Here is a 19472-nt window from a genome sequence, read left to right on the forward strand (position 1 = left end):
TGTCCACCCCTCTCTCTCTAGCCCTCCATCACATCTCTCCTGTCTGTACTGTCCACCCCTCTCTCTCTCTAACCCTCCATCACATCTCTCCTGTCTGTACTGTGTCCACCCCTCTCTCTCTCTAGCCCTCCATCACATCTCTCCTGTCTGTACTGTGTCCACCCCTCTCTCTCTCTAGCCCTCCATCACATCTCTCCTGTCTGTACTGTGTTCACCCCTCTCTCTCTCTAGCCCTCCATCACATCTCTCCTGTCTGTACTGTGTCCACCCCTCTCTCTCTCTAGCCCTCCATCACATCTCTCCTGTCTCTACTGTGTCCACCCTCCTCTCTCTCTCTCTCTAGCCCTCCATCACATCTCTCCTGTCTGTACTGTGTCCACCCCTCTCTCTCTCTCTCTCTCTAGCCCTCCATCACATCTCTCCTGTCTCTACTGTGTCCATCCCCCTCTCTCTCTCTAGCCCTCCATCACATCTCTCCTGTCTCTACTGTGTCCATCCCCCTCTCTCTCTCTAGCCCTCCATCACATCTCTCCTGTCTGTACTGTCCACCCCTCTCTCTCTCTCTCTCTCTCTAGCCCTCCATCACATCTCTCCTGTCTCTACTGTGTCCACCCCTCTCTCTCTCTCTCTCTCTAGCCCTCCATCACATCTCTCCTGTCTCTACTGTGTCCACCCCTCTCTCTCTCTCTAGCCCTCCATCACATCTCTCCTGTCTGTACTGTGTCCACCCCTCTCTCTCTCTCTAGCCCTCCATCACATCTCTCCTGTCTGTACTGTGTCCACCCCTCTCTCTCTCTAGCCCTCCATCACATCTCTCCTGTCTCTACTGTGTCCACCCCTCTCTCTCTCTCTCTCTAGCCCTCCATTTACATCTCTCCTGTCTCTACTGTGTCCACCCCTCTCTCTCTCTAGTCCTCCATCACATCTCTCCTGTCTCTACTGTGTCCACCCCTCTCTCTCTCTCTCTAGCCCTCCATCACATCTCTCCTGTCTGTACTGTCCACCCCTCTCTCTCTCTCTAGCCCTCCATCACATCTCTCCTGTCTCTACTGTGTCCACCCCTCTGAGTTATGCCCCCTTCATTTGTACAGTGTGTTCCACTGTTATGCAACAGTTGTACAGTACATCTCTTGTGATTGGCTGCTCACGTGTTCACTGTCTATTTACCTAAACACTACTGCCTCCCTTCAAGGTGTGGTTGGTACTTGTAGTTCTCCGTGGTAGTATGTGGAGGGGAGAGGGGAGAAGTGTGTGGTTGGTACTTGTAGTTCTCCGTGGTAGTATGTGGAGGGCAGAGGGGAGAAGTGTGTGGTTGGTACTTGTAGTTCTCCGTGGTAGTATGTGGAGGGAGAGGGAAGTGTGTGGTTGGTACTTGTAGTTCTCCGTGGTAGTATGTGGAGGGCAGAGGGGAGAAGTGTGTGGTTGGTACTTGTAGTTCTCCATGGTAGTATGTGGAGGGCAGAGGGGAGAAGTGTGTGGTTGGTACTTGTAGTTCTCCGTGGTAGTATGTGGAGGGCAGAGGGGAGAAGTGTGTGGTTGGTACTTGTAGTTCTCCATGGTAGTATGTGGAGGGCAGAGGGGAGAAGTGTCACCATGTGCTCCCTGATCCTCTTCCATCTCCTATGAATAATGCAGTATTATAACAGGATACTGCTGGCTGCCTCCCTCACCGCCCAGCCTGAGGCCCAAATACCAGCCGTTCCCTATACAGGGCGCCAGCTAGCCTAGCGGTTAGCTCGTTGGGCCAGCGCCAGCTAGCCTAGCGGTTAGCTCGTTGGGCCAGCGCCAGCTAGCCTAGCGGTTAGATCGTTGGGCCAGCGGCAGCTAGCCTAGCGGTTAGATCGTTGGGCCAGCGGCAGCTAGCCTAGCGGTTAGATCGTTGGGCCAGCGGCAGCTAGCCTAGCGGTTAGATCGTTGGGCCAGCGGCAGCTAGCCTAGCGGTTAGATCGTTGGGCCAGCGGCAGCTAGCCTAGCGGTTAGATCGTTGGGCGGGCAGCCTAGCGGTTAGAGTTGGGCCAGCGGGTAGCGTAGCGGTTAGATCGTTGGGCCAGCGGCGAGCGGTTAGATCGTTGGGCCAGCGGCAGCTAGCGTAGCGGTTAGATCGTTGGGCCAGCGGCAGCTAGCGACGGTTAGATTGTTGGGCCAGCGGCAGCTAGCCTAGCGGTTAGATCGTTGGGCCAGCGGCAGCTAGCGTAGCGGTTAGATCGTTGGGCCAGCGGCAGCTAGCGTAGCGGTTAGATCGTTGGGCCAGCGGCAGCTAGCCTAGCGGTTAGATCGTTGGGCCAGCGGCAGCTAGCCTAGCGGTTAGATCGTTGGGCCAGCGGCAGCTAGCGTAGCGGTTAGATCGTTGGGCCAGCGGCAGCTAGCCTAGCGGTTAGCTCGTTGGGCCAGCTAGCCTAGTGGTTAGATCGTTGGGCCAGCGGCAGCTAGCCTAGCGGTTAGATCGTTGGGCCAGTAACCCAAAGGTCGCTGGTTCCAATACCCGAGCAGACAAGGTGAAAAATCTGTCTGTGCCCTTGAGCAAGGCACTTAACCCTGATTTACTCCAGGGGGCGCCGTACTACTATGGCTGACCCTGTAAAACAACACATTACACTGGACCTATCATACTACTATGGCTGACCCTGTAAAACAACACATTACACTGGACCTATCATACTACTATGGCTGACCCTGTAAAACAACACATTACACTGGACCTATCATACTACTATGGCTGACCCTGTAAAACAACACATTACACTGCACCTATCATACTACTATGGCTGACCCTGTAAAACAACACATTACACTGCACCTATCATACTACTATGGCTGACCCTGTAAAACAACACATTACACTGCACCTAATCAGGTGTTTGAGACAATAAAACATATTTAATTCTTAGTGCACTACTTTTTTATCAGGTTCCATATTGTTCTGGTCCAAAGTAGTGCACTTTGTAGGGTGCTGTTTGGGACGCAGCCTCAGCCTTCACACTGACAACAGACTCCATGTCACTGCCCTCCTTCACTCACTCCCTCCCACCCTGTCAAACGGTGGTTGACAATCTGAATTGCTCGTTTTTTTTTAAAGGAATGATATTTCACCTGTTGATGTCAATGTAACACACAGTAGAGCCTTCTCTGTCTCTCCACTCTGATGACCTTTGACTCCTGTCTTCTAGTATCTACAGTTGGAGAACCCTACGCTGAACGGAGACAGAAACGCTTCCCTGCTCCCCACCAAGACGGCTCCCTCACGCCCTCAGAAAATGGTCACCATCTCGGAGGTCGCTGTCGGGGCGCAGCCCCGGGCCCCAGCCAATCGGAGCGGTGTGAACCAGGAAGTAAAGGAGGAGGGTGCGAGTCAGACCCAGCCCTCCATCCTGAACGCCAGAGTGGGGCCTGGACCCGCCACCCGCCCCAAACCCAGCCGGGAGGGACCCTTACCCCCTCCTCTCCTGCCCAGCCTCGCCGTCTCAGTCACACAGAATGGCTCTGCGCAGGTGAGCGCAACCGTCTTTACCTTGAGAGACACATCAGCCATAACTGGGCTGTCATAGTTGGGGGCCCGGAGTTTAACCTGTCGGGCCCGGAGGTTTTACCCCATGATGTGTACAAATCCTGGCTGACTGATTTTAGGTGCTGTATTGAAGCCATTGCGCAGCTATCTTGGCACTCCTCCTCAATATGAGGACTTTTACCGCTCCTCGTGAGGGCCCAGTGAGTGTCGGCCATGTTTTTCCCCGTGTGACTGACTGACTGGATGTTAAGCTGCTCACCCTGCATACCACCCTGCATACCACTACTGCTGCATCCCACTGCATACCACCCTGCATCCCACCCTGCATACCACTACTGCTGCATCCCACTGCATACCACCCTGCATACCACCCTGCATACCACCCTGCATACCACCCTGCATACCACCCTGCATCCCACTGCATACCACCCTGCATCCCACTGCATACCACCCTGCATACCACCCTGCATCCCACTGCATACCACCCTGCATACCACCCTGCATCCCACTGCATACCACCCTGCATACCACCCTGCATCCCACTGCATCCCACCCTGCATCCCACCCTGCATCCCACCCTGCATACCACCCTGCATCCCACTGCTGCTGCATCCCACTGCATACCACCCTGCATCCCACCCTGCATCCCACTGCATACCACCCTGCATCCCACCCTGCATACCACCCTGCATCCCACCCTGCATACCACCCTGCATCCCACTGCTGCTGCATCCCACTGCATACCACCCTGCATCCCCCTGCATACCACCCTGCATCCCACTGCATACCACCCTGCATACCACTGCATACCACCCTGCATCCCACTGCATCCCACCCTGCATACCACCCTGCATCCCACTGCATACCACCCTGCATACCACCCTGCATACCACACTGCATACCACCCTGCATACCACCCTGCATCCCACCCTGCATCCCACCCTGCATCCCACCCTGCATCCCACTGCTGCTGCATCCCACTGCATACCACCCTGCATCCCACCCTGCATCCCACTGCATACCACCCTGCATCCCACCCTGCATACCACCCTGCATCCACCCTGCATACCACCCTGCATCCCACTGCTGCTGCATCCACTGCATACCACCCTGCATCCCCCTGCATACCACCCTGCATCCCACTGCATACCACCCTGCATACCACTGCATACCACCCTGCATCCCACTGCTGCTGCATACCACCCTGCATATACCACCCTGCATCCCACTGCATACCACCCTGCATCCTACTGTATACCACCCTGCATACCACCCTGCATCCCACTGCTGCTGCATCCCACTGCATACCACCCTGCATACCACCCTGCATACCACCCTGCATCCCACTGCATACCACCCTGCATCCCACTGCTGCTGCATCCCACTGCATACCACCCTGCATACCACTGCATCCCACTGTATACCACCCTGCATCCCACTGCATACCACCCTGCATCCCACTGCTGCTGCATCCCACTGCATACCACCCTGCATACCACCCTGCATACCACTGCATACCACCCTGCATACCACCCTGCATACCACCCTGCATCCCACTGCATACCACCCTGCATACCGCTGCTGCTGCATCCCACTGCATACCACCCTGCATCCCACTGCATACCACCCTGCATACCACTGCATACCACCCTGCATACCACCCTGCATACCACCCTGCATACCACCCTGCATACCACTGCTGCATACCACCCTGCATACCACTGCTGCATACCACCCTGCATACCACTGCTGCTGCATCCCACTGCATACCACCCTGCATCCTTTCTTCTGGTCTAAAAAATATATGTATCCCAATGCCCAGGGCAGTGTTAGGATGGGACGTTAAACAGGTGACCTGACTCTCTGTGGTCACTAAAGATCCCATGGCGCTTATCGTAAGAGTAGGGGTGTTAACCCCGGTGTCCTGACTAAACGTCCAATCAGAACCTCATGGCCACCTAATCATCCCCATCTTCCAATTGGCTCATTCATCCCCCCCTCCTCTTCTCCCCTGTAACTATTCCCCAGGTCGTTGCTGTAAATGAGAACGTGTTCTCAGTCAACTAACCTGGTAAAATAAGGGGTTCAGTAAACAACCCTGTGTGCCGCTGCGTGTCAGAGAGGGGGTCTCTGGTTTCTGTCAGGAAACGTGGGACATCCAATCGGTGTCACCTTCACCAGGTGTCACCTTCACCTTGTGTCTCGCTGTCTCGCTCTCAGGTACGTCACAGTGACAGAGTGAGTCTTACCTTGAAGCTGAACGGTCGACCAGACTTTGGTTTCAACACTCACTGGGACTCAGCAGGAGTGCGAGTCGGAGGCATCCAACCAGGTAAGAACACCGCTCCTTCAGGGATGGACGGGGACACGTATGTCATGTGTTCTGTGTTTCACCACCTTGGTCCTTTTGGTTGTAATCAAATAAGAACTTTAACAAAGTAGGTAAGAGTCCAAAATAAATGTAGCAACTAAGTAATGGATGAAGTTTGACCAAACAGCTGAATATTTATCGTTTGGGATAAGTGGTCCTCTGTAGCTCAGCTGGTAGAGCATGGCGCTTGTAATGCCAGGGTAGTGGGTTCGATCCCCCCGGGACCACCCATACGTAAAAATGTATGCACGCATGACTGTAAGTCGCTTTGGATAAAAGCGTCTGCTAAATGGCTTATTATTATTATTATTATTATTATTATTATTATTATTATATTATTATACGTTTTAGTCTGTGAAGGTACTCCCGAGTGGCACAGTGGTCTAAGGCGCTGCATCGCAGTGCTAGCTGTGCCACTAGAGATCCTGGTTCGAATCCATCCTGGTTGATAGAGCATGGCGTTTGCAACGTCAGGGTTGTGGGTTCGATTCCCACGGGGGGCCAGTATAAAAATAAAAAAAAGATGTATTCACTAACTGTAAGTCGCTCTGGATAAGAGCGTCTGCTAAATGACTAAAATGTAAAATGTAAAAATGTGTCTTGGTACTAGGGACTTTGAATTGACCTGGCTGGGTCATTAGTAATGTCCATACTGGTTGTTCCACCAATGTCCGTTGCCTACAGTATAGGGAGATATTCATCAATGTTTAAACAGAGCTGTGACTTACCCTGCAACAGAGACTTAGTCAGAACCAGAGTGGATATCTATGGTCAGGAAAACTACAACCTTATACTGTTCCTCTGGGTTAGTCAGGTGGGACTGGAAATACTATCTGCTACTGGCCTGTAACTCATCTCTCGCTCTCTGCTCTCTACTACTGTCCTGTAACTCATCTCTCTCTCTGCTCTCTGCTACTGGCCTGTAACTCATCTCTCTCTCTCTCTCTTCTACTGGCCTGTAACTCATCTCTCTCTCTCTGCTCTCTTCTACTGGCCTGTAACTCATCTCTCTCTCTGCTCTCTTCTACTGGCCTGTAACTCATCTCTCTCTCTGCTCTCTACTACTGTCCTGTAACTCATCTCTCTCTCTGCTCTCTACTACTGTCCTGTAACTCATCTCTCTCTCTGCTCTCTACTACTGTCCTGTAACTCATCTCTCTCTCTCTGCTCTCTTCTACTGGCCTGTAACTCATCTCTCTCTCTGCTCTCTACTACTGTCCTGTAACTCATCTCTCTCTCTGCTCTCTACTACTGTCCTGTAACTCATCTCTCTCTCTGCTCTCTACTACTGGCCTGTAACTCATCTCTGCTCTCTTCTACTGTCCTGTAACTCATCTCTCTCTCTCTGCTCTCTTCTACTGGCCTGTAACTCATCTCTCTCTCTCTGCTCTCTTCTACTGGCCTGTAACTCATCTCTCTCTCTTTGCTCACTACTACTGTCCTGTAACTCATCTCTCTCTCTCTCTGCTCTCTGCTACTGTCCTGTAACTCATCTCTCTCTCTCTGCTCTCTGCTACTGGCCTGTAACTCATCTCTGCTCTCTTCTACTGTCCTGTAACTCATCTCTCTCTCTGCTCTCTTCTACTGGCCTGTAACTCATCTCTCTCTCTGCTCTCTTCTACTGGCCTGTAACTCATCTCTCTCTCTCTGCTCTCTACTACTGGCCTGTAACTCATCTCTGCTCTCTTCTACTGTCCTGTAACTCATCTCTCTCTCTGCTCTCTTCTAATGGCCTGTAACTCCTCTCTCTCTTCTACTGGCCTGTAACTCACCTCTCTCTCTCTGCTCTCTTCTACTGGCCTGTAACTCATCTCTCTCTCTCTGCTCTCTGCTACTGGCCTGTAACTCATCTCTGCTCTCTTCTACTGTCCTGTAACTCATCTCTCTCTCTGCTCTCTTCTACTGGCCTGTAACTCATCTCTCTCTCTCTGCTCTCTTCTACTGGCCTGTAACTCATCTCTCTCTGCTCTCTTCTACTGGCCTGTAACTCATCTCTCTCTCTCTGCTCTCTTCTACTGGCCTGTAACTCATCTCTCTCTGCTCTCTTCTACTGGCCTGTAACTCATCTCTCTCTCTCTGCTCTCTACTACTGGCCTGTAACTCATCTCTCTCTGCTCTCTACTACTGTCTTGTAACACATCTCTTTCCTCTTATCTCTCGACCAGCCTATGACCTGTACAGTATGTTAATGCTGCGGTTAGGATGGTTTACATTCCAATCTAATCAACCAACTGTACAAAGTTCTCAACATGGTGAAAGCCTCCCCTCTCTCCTCCCCTCTCTCCTCCCCCCTGCAGGCAGTCCTGCAGAGTTGGGCCAGCTGCGTGCGGGTGATGAGATAGTGTCTGTTGGCGGGCACAGGGTGGCAGAGATGAGCCACGACCAGTGGAAGGGCACCATGACCTCTGCCCTGCAGAAGGGCAGTCTCACCATGGACGTACAGCGCTACGGTAACAACGGTGAGCGAAAGAGACTCCGCCCCCTTCCGCCTGACCTGCTGGGAGCTCGGTTTGTCCCTCACCCGCTTGCCTTCCTGTAGTGTCCCCCGTCTGTTCTGTTTGTCCCTCAACTCTCCCATGTAGTGTCCCGGTCTTGTCTGTCCCTCAGAGGACGTGGTAGTGTGTTGTGTCTGTGTCCCTCATCTACCACTATAGCAGGGTTTCCCATCCCTTTCCTCAGGGACCAGCTGTTGTAGCCCTAATCTGACACACCTGATTTGATTTAGTCAGCTGTCACCAAGCCCTTGACTAATTGGATCAGGTGTGTTTAGTCAGCTGTCACCAAGCCCTTGACTAATTGGATCAGGTGTATTTAGTCAGCTGTCACCAAGCCCTTGACTAATTGGATCAGGTGTGTTTAGTCAGCTGTCACCAAGCCCTTGACTAATTGGATCAGGTGTGTTTAGTCAGCTGTCACCAAGCCCTTGACTAATTGGATCAGGTGTGTTTAGTCAGCTGTCACCAAGCCCTTGACTAATTGGATCAGGTGTGTTTAGTCAGCTGTCACCAAGCCCTTGACTAATTGGATCAGGTGTGTTTAGTCAGCTGTCACCAAGCCCTTGACTAATTGGATCAGGTGTGTTTAGTCAGCTGTCACCAAGCCCTTGACTAATTGGATCAGGTGTGTTTAGTCAGCTGTCACCAAGCCCTTGACTAATTGGATCAGGTGTGTTTAGTCAGCTGTCACCAAGCCCTTGACTAATTGGATCAGGTGTGTTTAGTCAGCTGTCACCAAGCCCTTGACTAATTGGATCAGGTGTGTTTAGTCAGCTGTCACCAAGCCCTTGACTAATTGGATCAGGTGTGTTTAGTCAGCTGTCACCAAGCCCTTGACTAATTGGATCAGGTGTGTTTAGTCAGCTGTCACCAAGCCCTTGACTAATTGGATCAGGTGTGTTTAGTCAGCTGTCACCAAGCCCTTGACTAATTGGATCAGGTGTGTTTAGTCAGCTGTCACCAAGCCCTTGACTAATTGGATCAGGTGTGTTTAGTCAGCTGTCACCAAGCCCTTGACTAATTGGATCAGGTGTGTTTAGTCAGCTGTCACCAAGCCCTTGACTAATTGGATCAGGTGTGTTTAGTCAGCTGTCACCAAGCCCTTGACTAATTGGATCAGGTGTGTTTAGTCAGCTGTCACCAAGCCCTTGACTAATTGGATCAGGTGTGTTTAGTCAGCTGTCACCAAGCCCTTGACTAATTGGATCAGGTGTGTTTAGTCAGCTGTCACCAAGCCCCTTGACTAATTGGATCAGGTGTGTTTAGTCAGCTGTCACCAAGCCCTTGACTAATTGGATCAGGTGTGTTTAGTCAGCTGTCACCAAGCCCTTGACTAATTGGATCAGGTGTGTTTAGTCAGCTGTCACCAAGCCCTTGACTAATTGGATCAGGTGTGTTTAGTCAGCTGTCACCAAGCCCTTGACTAATTGGATCAGGTGTGTTTAGTCAGCTGTCACCAAGCCCTTGACTAATTGGATCAGGTGTGTTTAGTCAGCTGTCACCAAGCCCTTGACTAATTGGATCAGGTGTGTTTAGTCAGCTGTCACCAAGCCCTTGACTAATTGGATCAGGTGTGTTTAGTCAGCTGTCACCAAGCCCTTGACTAATTGGATCAGGTGTGTTTAGTCAGCTGTCACCAAGCCCTTGACTAATTGGATCAGGTGTGTTTAGTCAGCTGTCACCAAGCCCTTGACTAATTGGATCAGGTGTGTTTAGTCAGCTGTCACCAAGCCCTTGACTAATTGGATCAGGTGTGTTTAGTCAGCTGTCACCAAGCCCTTGACTAATTGGATCAGGTGTGTTTAGTCAGCTGTCACCAAGCCCTTGACTAATTGGATCAGGTGTGTTTAGTCAGCTGTCACCAAGCCCTTGACTAATTGGATCAGGTGTGTTTAGTCAGCTGTCACCAAGCCCTTGACTAATTGGATCAGGTGTGTTTAGTCAGCTGTCACCAAGCCCTTGACTAATTGGATCAGGTGTGTTTAGTCAGCTGTCACCAAGCCCTTGACTAATTGGATCAGGTGTGTTTAGTCAGCTGTCACCAAGCCCTTGACTAATTGGATCAGGTGTGTTTAGTCAGCTGTCACCAAGCCCTTGACTAATTGGATCAGGTGTGTTTAGTCAGCTGTCACCAAGCCCTTGACTAATTGGATCAGGTGTGTTTAGTCAGCTGTCACCAAGCCCTTGACTAATTGGATCAGGTGTGTTTAGTCAGCTGTCACCAAGCCCTTGACTAATTGGATCAGGTGTGTTTAGTCAGCTGTCACCAAGCCCTTGACTAATTGGATCAGGTGTGTTTAGTCAGCTGTCACCAAGCCCTTGACTAATTGGATCAGGTGTGTTTAGTCAGCTGTCACCAAGCCCTTGACTAATTGGATCAGGTGTGTTTAGTCAGCTGTCACCAAGCCCTTGACTAATTGGATCAGGTGTGTTTAGTCAGCTGTCACCAAGCCCTTGACTAATTGGATCAGGTGTGTTTAGTCAGCTGTCACCAAGCCCTTGACTAATTGGATCAGGTGTGTTTAGTCAGCTGTCACCAAGCCCTTGACTAATTGGATCAGGTGTGTTTAGTCAGCTGTCACCAAGCCCTTGACTAATTGGATCAGGTGTGTTTAGTCAGCTGTCACCAAGCCCTTGACTAATTGGATCAGGTGTGTTTAGTCAGCTGTCACCAAGCCCTTGACTAATTGGATCAGGTGTGTTTAGTCAGCTGTCACCAAGCCCTTGACTAATTGGATCAGGTGTGTTTAGTCAGCTGTCACCAAGCCCTTGACTAATTGGATCAGGTGTGTTTAGTCAGCTGTCACCAAGCCCTTGACTAATTGGATCAGGTGTGTTTAGTCAGCTGTCACCAAGCCCTTGACTAATTGGATCAGGTGTGTTTAGTCAGCTGTCACCAAGCCCTTGACTAATTGGATCAGGTGTGTTTAGTCAGCTGTCACCAAGCCCTTGACTAATTGGATCAGGTGTGTTTAGTCAGCTGTCACCAAGCCCTTGACTAATTGGATCAGGTGTGTTTAGTCAGCTGTCACCAAGCCCTTGACTAATTGGATCAGGTGTGTTTAGTCAGCTGTCACCAAGCCCTTGACTAATTGGATCAGGTGTGTTTAGTCAGCTGTCACCAAGCCCTTGACTAATTGGATCAGGTGTGTTTAGTCAGCTGTCACCAAGCCCTTGACTAATTGGATCAGGTGTGTTTAGTCAGCTGTCACCAAGCCCTTGACTAATTGGATCAGGTGTGTTTAGTCAGCTGTCACCAAGCCCTTGACTAATTGGATCAGGTGTGTTTAGTCAGCTGTCACCAAGCCCTTGACTAATTGGATCAGGTGTGTTTAGTCAGCTGTCACCAAGCCCTTGACTAATTGGATCAGGTGTGTTTAGTCAGCTGTCACCAAGCCCTTGACTAATTGGATCAGGTGTGTTTAGTCAGCTGTCACCAAGCCCTTGACTAATTGGATCAGGTGTGTTTAGTCAGCTGTCACCAAGCCCTTGACTAATTGGATCAGGTGTGTTTAGTCAGCTGTCACCAAGCCCTTGACTAATTGGATCAGGTGTGTTTAGTCAGCTGTCACCAAGCCCTTGACTAATTGGATCAGGTGTGTTTAGTCAGCTGTCACCAAGCCCTTGACTAATTGGATCAGGTGTGTTTAGTCAGCTGTCACCAAGCCCTTGACTAATTGGATCAGGTGTGTTTAGTCAGCTGTCACCAAGCCCTTGACTAATTGGATCAGGTGTGTTTAGTCAGCTGTCACCAAGCCCTTGACTAATTGGATCAGGTGTGTTTAGTCAGCTGTCACCAAGCCCTTGACTAATTGGATCAGGTGTGTCAATTCAGGGTTAAAACAAATGTGACCGACCGCCTCTCTTACGTTTTATGTAGCAACATTTTAAATTGGTTGTTTTTACATTGGATAAAAGTATAGACTCAGAGCTAGAAAATGGATTATCATACACTACAGTTGAGGAACAATGGGGAAAGTAATTCTGCTTTGAAAGATGATAAACTTGTAACCCCACTTTTGAGAAAATGGCCCTTGAATATTTTGGTACCTACTGGAGAGCTGTTCTTTGTCTACACCCATTCAGCATCGTTCACACCTTCTTAAGCCTTAGCCCCTCCCATCTCTTTAAGGAGTCACATGCGAGGCCATGTGCTAAACAGAGTGAGTAAGGTAGTGTAGTAAACAACCAAAGATTTCAAAACTAAAAGTAGTAGCCAATAATAATCTAGTCCTTGGCCTCCATCCTAATCTGACTTTGGTGTTGTTCTTCAGATTACCGTCCCGGATACTGATTTTGTATTTCATATAGTGGTGGAAACCAGTGAAATGGTTACTATTTACATAGAGATAGACAGTGTCCAGATAAATGTTGGATTAATAATTAATTAATGATTAGATGATGATGACACACTTGTCTAAATTGATGGGTCATGTGAAATAAATACTGTAACCACCTCCAGCAACATCTAGTGAAGTGGATGGGGTCGCTGCAGAAGGTGTAAAACAGTGAAATGATGAATTGCATATTTTCATTAGTAGCAATATTACAAATAGAAAGTGTCAATAAGTGTCAATGCCAGTGGAGAGAACATATACAGTATGTACAATAACAATATCAATAACCATAGCGTTGATACTGGTGATAGATCAGGTAGTTTTATGTCTACAATCAGGGGGAAGTGGCTGAGCAGCAGGACACAAAAATAAAATAGTAGCAGCAACGGTGTGGCTGTGTTAGGAGAGAGTCGCTGCAGATAGTCCGGATGACTGGGAACTCGCCCCCCCAGTGATGAACTGGTCCGTCCGCTCCACGCATGAACAAGGGAATCTATATTCGGAGGACCTGTTTCTGTCCTGCCTTTTGACTTCGTCGCAAAACTCCCTAATCTTCTCAAAAATATCAGTTTGGTCTAGTTGTGTCCAGTCCAGGTGGTGCTTGTACATGCAGACCATCTCTGGGAGGAAGGACGTCAGCGTTGCACAGCAGCTAAAACCTGGTCCCAACTGAGTCCGAACGCTCCTTGGCGACGACAACGCCAGGCTCCAGTCCAACAATGTGGGGCAGCCATTTTCTCCACAGATTCCTGAAGGAAGACGGCCCAACTGCACGTACCTTTGGGAAAAATACACAAATAATGTGAGATCAATAAAAGTAGTGCCAATCATGTTGGAGGTGAAATAAAATAATCAAAAGGTGTTGATGCTTTACATACCAAGTGTTGTCATCGATTCCATTTACATTTTAGTCATTTAGCAGACGCTCTTATCCAGAGCGACTTACAGTTAGTGAATACATATTTTTTTTTATACTGGCCCCCCGTGGGAATCGAACCCACAACCCTATCAACTGAGCTACATCCCTGCCGGCCATTCCCTCCCCTACCCTGGACGAAGCTGGGCCAATTGTGCGCCGCCCATGAGTCTCCCGGTCGCGGCCGGCGGCGACAGAGCCTGGATTCGAACCAGGATCTCTAGTGGCACAGTTAGCACTGCGATGCAGTGCCTTAGACCACTGCGCCACTCAGGAGTCGCCGCTCCGCTGCTTCTGTCACATGAGATGGCAGCAGCTTTCTACCAAAGGGTTAGTGTCCTGGGTGGCGTCCTGGGTGGCGTCCTGGGTGGCGTCCTGGGTGGCGTCCTGGGTGGCGTCCTGGGTGGCGTCCTGGGTGGCGTCCTGGGTGGCGTCCTGGGTGGCGTCCCGGGTGGCGTCCCGGGTGGCGTCCCGGGTGGCGTCCCGGGTGGCGTCCCGGGTGGCGTCCCGGGTGGCGTCCCGGGTGGCGTCCCCGGGTGGCGTCCCGGGTGGCGTCCCGGGTGGCGTCCCGGGTGGCGTCCCGGGTGGCGTCCCGGGTGGCGTCCCGGTGGCGTCCCGGGTGGCGTCCCGGGTGGCGTCCTGGTAATACTATTGCATTATCCTCTCTATAGTTGTTGATGAAGTTCACAACTCGCTGCAAGTCCTCGTGCTTAGCTCGCTAACAGTACGCTTTGACTTGCAATGAAAACGACTTTCTGACAAAATTAGGAAAGTCATCTGAATTTTGCTAGCTTACCCGTGCATTCAGAAAATATTCAGACCCCGTTTACTTTTTCCACATTTTGTTACGTTACAGCCTTATTCAAAAATTGATTAAAAAAAAATAATAATGTGTCTTCAATCTACACACAATACCCCATAATGACAAAGCAAAAACAGGTTTTTAAAAATATATTTACATAAGTATTCAGACCCTTTACTCAGTACTTTGTTGAAGCACCTTTGGCAGCGATTACAGCCTCGAGTCTTCTTGGGTATGACGCTACAAGCTTGGCACACCTGTATTTGGGGAGTTTCTCCCATTCTTCTCTGCAGATCCTCTCAAGCTCTGTCAGATTGGATGGGGAGCGTTGCTGCACAGCTATTTTCAGGTTTCTCCAGAGATGTTCGATCGGGTTAAAGTCCGGGCTCTGGCTGGGCCACTCAAGGACATTCAGAGACTTGTCCTGAAGCCTCTCCTGCGTTGTCTTGGCTGTGTTCTTAGGGTCGTTGTCCTGTTGGAAGGTGAACCTTCACCCCAGTCTGATGTCCTGAGCGCTCTGGAGCAGGTTTTCATCAAGGATCTCTCTGTACTTTGCGCCGTTCATCTTTGCCTCGATCCTGACTAGTCTCCCCGTCCCTCCCGCTGAAAAACATCCCCACAGCATGATTCTGCCACCACTATGCTTCACCGTAGGGATGGTACCAGGTTTCCTCCTGACGTGACGCCTAGCATTAAGGCCAAAGAGTTCAATCTTGGTTTCATCAGACCAGAAAATCTTGTTTCTCATGGTCTGAGAGTCTTAGGTGCCTTTTGGCAAACTCCAAGCGTTCTGTCATGTGCCTTTAACTGAGTGGCTTCCGTCTGGCCACTCTGCCATAAAGGTCTGATTGGTGGAGTGCTGCAGAGATGGTTGTCCTTCTGGAAGGTTCTCCCATCTCCACAGAGGAGCTCTGTCAGTGACCATCGGGTTCTTGGTCACCTCCCTGACCAAGGCCTTTCTCCCCCGATTGCTCAGTTTAGCCGGGCGGCCAGCTTTAGGAAGAGTCTTGGTGGTTCCAAACTTATTTTCTTCAATTTTAAGAATGATGGAGGCCACTGTATTCTTGGGGACCTTCAATGCTGCAGACATTTTTTGGTACCCTTCCCCAGATCTGTGCCTCGACACAATCCTGTCTCGGAGCTCTACGGACAATTCCTTTGTCTTCACGGCTTGGTTTTTGCTCTGACATGCACTGTCAACTGTGGGACCTTTATATAGACCGGTGTGTGCCTTTCCAAATCATGTCCAATCAATTGAATTCACCACAAGTGGACTCCAAAACAGTTGTAGAAACATCTCAAGGATGATCAATGGAAACAGGATGCACCTGATCTCAATTGAGTGTCATAGCAAAGTGTCTCAATACTTATGTAAATAAGGTGTGTGTGTACATGCATGCATGCATGCATACATACATGCATACAGTGAGGGGAAAAAAGTATTTGATCCCCTGCTGATTTTGTACGTTGGACCACTGAAAAAGAAATGATCAGACTATTATTTTAAAGGGAGTGCTCCTAATCTCAGCTTGTCACCTGTATAAAAGACACCTGTCCACAGAAGCAATCAATCAATCAGATTCCAAACTCTCCACCATGGCCAAGACCAAAGAGCTCTCCAAGGATGTCAGGGACAAGATTGTAGACCTACACAAGGCTGGAATGGGCTACAAGACCATCGCCAAGCAGCTTGGTGAGAAGGTGACAACAGTTGGTGCGATTATTCGCAAATGGAAGAAACACAAAAGAACTGTCAATCTCCCTCGGCCTGGGGCTCCATGCAAGATCTCACCTCGTGGAGTTGCAATGATCATGAGAACGGTGAGGAATCAGCCCAGAACTACACGGGAGGATCTTGTCAATGATCTCAAGGCAGCTGGGACCATAGTCACCAAGAAAACAATTGGTAACACACTACGCCGTGAAGGACTGAAATCCTGCAGCACCCGCAAGGTCCCCCTGCTCAAGAAAGCACATATACAGGCCCGTCTGAAGTTTGCCAATGAACATCTGAATGATTCAGAGGAGAACTGGGTGAAAGTGTTGTGGTCAGATGAGACCAAAATGGAGCTCTTTGGAATCAACTCAACTTGCTGTGTTTGGAGGAGGAGGAATGCTGCCTATGACCCCAAGAACACCTTCCCCACCGTCAAACATGGAGGTGGAAACATTATGCTTTGGGGGTGTTTTTCTGCTAAGAGGACAGGACAACTTCACCGCATCAAAGGGATGATGGACGGGGCCATGTACCGTCAAATCTTGGGTGAGAACCTCCTTCCCTCAGCCAGGGCATTGAAAATGGGTCGTGGATGGGTATTCCAGCATGGCAATGACCCAAAACAGACAGCCAAGGCAACAAAGGAGTGGCTCAAGAAGAAGCACATTAAGATCCTGGAGTGGCCTAGCCAGTGGAGGGAGCTGAAGGTTCGAGTTGCCAAACATCCGCCTCGAAACCTTAATGACTTGGAGAAGATCTGCAAAGAGGAGTGGGACAAAATCCCTCTTGAGATGTGTGCAAACCTGGTGGCCAACTACAAGAAACGTCTGACCTCTGATTGCCAACAAGGGTTTTGCCACCAAGTACTCATGTTTTGCAGAGGGGTCAAATACTTATTTCCCTCATTAAAATGCAAATCAATTTATAACATTTTTGACATGCGTTTTTCTGGATTTTTTTGTTGTTGCTATTCTGTCTCTCACTGTTCAAATAAACCTACCATTAAAATTATAGACTGATCATTTCTTTGTCAGTGGGCAAACGTACAAAATCAGCCTTGGATCAAATACTTTTTTCCCTCACTGTACATACATAGTGGGGAGAACAAGTATTTGATACACTGCCGATTTTGCAGGTTTTCCTACTTACAAAGCATGTAGATGTCTCTAATTTTGATCATAGGTACACTTCAACTGTGAGGGACGGAACCTAAAACAAAAATCCAGAAAATCACATTGTATGATTTTTAAGTAATTAATTTGCATTTTATTGCATGACACAAGTATTTGATCACCTACCAACCAGTAAGAATTCTGGCTCTCACAGACCTGTTCGTTTTTCTTTAAGAAGCCCTCCTGTTCTCCACTCATTACCTGTATTAACTGCACCTGTTTGAATTCGTTACCTGTATAAAAGACACCTGTCCACACACTCAATCAAACAGACTCCAACCTCTCCACAATGGCCAAGATCAGAGAGCTGTGCAAGGACATCAGGGATAAAATTGTAGACCTGCACAAGGCTGGGATGGGCTACAGGACAATAGGCAAGCAGCTTGGTGAGAAGGCAACAACTGTTGGCGCAATTATTAGAAAATGGAAGAAGTTCAAGATGACGGTCAATCACCCTCGGTCTCGGGCTCCATGCAAGATCTCACCTCGTGGGGCATCAATGATCATGAGGAAGGTGAGGGATCAGCCCAGAACTACACGGCAGGACCTGGTCAATGACCTGAAGAGAGCTGGGACCACAGTCTCAAAGAAAACCATTAGTAACACACTACGCCGTCATGGATTAAAATCATGCAGCGCACGCAAGGTCCCCCTGCTCAAGCTAGTGCATGTCCAGGCCCGTCTGAAGTTTGCCAATGACCATCTTTATGATCCAGAGGAGGAATGGGAGAAGGTCATGTGGTCTGATGAGACAAAAATAGAGCTTTTTGGTCTAAACTCCACTCGCCGTGTTTGGAGGAAGAAGAAGGATGAGTACAACCCCAAGAACACCATCCCAACCGTGAAGCATGGAGGTGGAAACATAATTCTTTGAGGATGCTTTTCTGCAAAGGGGACAGGACGACTGCACCGTATTGAGGGGAGGATGGATGGGGCCATGTATCGCGAGATCTTGGCCAACAACCTCCTTCCCTCAGTAAGAGCCTTGAAGATGGGTCGTGGCTGGGTCTTCCAGCATGACAACGACCCGAAACACACAGCCAGGGCAACTAAGGAGTGGCTCCGTAAGAAGCATCTCAAGGTCCTGGAGTGGCCTAGCCAGTCTCCAGACCTGAACCCAATAGAAAATCTTTGGAGGGAGCTGAAAGTCCGTATTGCCCAGCGACAGCCCCGAAACCTGAAGGATCTGGAGAAGGTCTGTATGGAGGAGTGGGACAAAATCCCTGCTGCAGTGTGTGCAAACCTGGTCAAGACCTACAGGAAACGTATGATCTCTGTAATTGCAAACAAAGGTTTCTGTACCAAATATTAAGTTCTGCTTTTCTGATGTATCAAATATTTATGTCATGCAATAAAATGCAAATTAATTACTTAAATCATACAATGTGATTGTCTGGATTTTTGTTTTAGATTCTGTCTCTCACAGTTGAAGTGTACCTATGATAAAAATTACAGACATCTACATGCTTTGTAAGTAGGAAAACCTGCAAAATCGGCAGTGTATCAAATACTTGTTCTCCTCACTGTATATAAACAATTAATTGGTCATTTAGCAGATGCTCTTATCCAGAGCGACTTATAGGAGCAATTAGGGTTAAGTGCCTTGCTCAAGGGCACATCGACAGATTTTTTCACCTAGTCAACTCGGGGATTAGAACCAGCATATATATGAGAGATTTCCAAACAGTTCTAAACCTGTTTTCGCTTTGTCATTTTGGAGTATTGTGTGTGTGTAGATTGATGAGGGGAAACATTATTTAATCCATTTTAGAATAAAGCTTTAATGTAACAAAATGTTGAAAAAGTAATGGTCTGTATGCATGGATGAACGCTTCTCCCTCTGTCACGGATGCCATGGTTGCCTTTTTAGTTTGAAGAAGTGATCCGGTGTTTTATACAACAGCCTTCCGTGGTCTCTTTTCGACTCCCCCTCCATTTTGCAATCAAACGGCAGAATTTTCTCCTTAGCTTATCATTCCACTGATTTTCAAAACTCGGTCAACTTCTTCGGTGTTGATCGCCGTTTCTCCCTCACCAAGACTCTACAACGTCCGGTTCAATTAATGTTTTGACCTAAATCCAGAGATTTCCTCACCGTCTGATTCATTTTCAGAGTCAGTCAAAATGGCACATCGTCCTACGGAAAGTAGTCCCAAC

The 19472-nt window shown here is 49.1% G+C and overlaps 1 protein-coding gene across 8 annotated transcripts in view; it reads left to right on the forward strand.

The window, feature by feature from the left end:
* LOC121563988 (LIM domain only protein 7-like) overlaps positions 1-19472 on the forward strand; it is a 131738-nt gene that overhangs the window by 79869 nt on the left and 32397 nt on the right. For all 8 annotated transcript variants that reach the window (XM_045217937.1, XM_045217923.1, XM_045217917.1 and 5 more), the window contains exons 13-15: positions 3168-3488; positions 5726-5837; positions 8174-8335. In XM_045217937.1, the coding sequence (XP_045073872.1) occupies positions 3168-3488; positions 5726-5837; positions 8174-8335 (595 nt within the window). The remainder of the gene's footprint in view (positions 1-3167; positions 3489-5725; positions 5838-8173; positions 8336-19472) is intronic.

This window comes from Coregonus clupeaformis, chromosome 6 (genome assembly GCF_020615455.1).
Source record: "Coregonus clupeaformis isolate EN_2021a chromosome 6, ASM2061545v1, whole genome shotgun sequence".
NCBI classification, from domain to species: domain Eukaryota; kingdom Metazoa; phylum Chordata; class Actinopteri; order Salmoniformes; family Salmonidae; genus Coregonus; species Coregonus clupeaformis.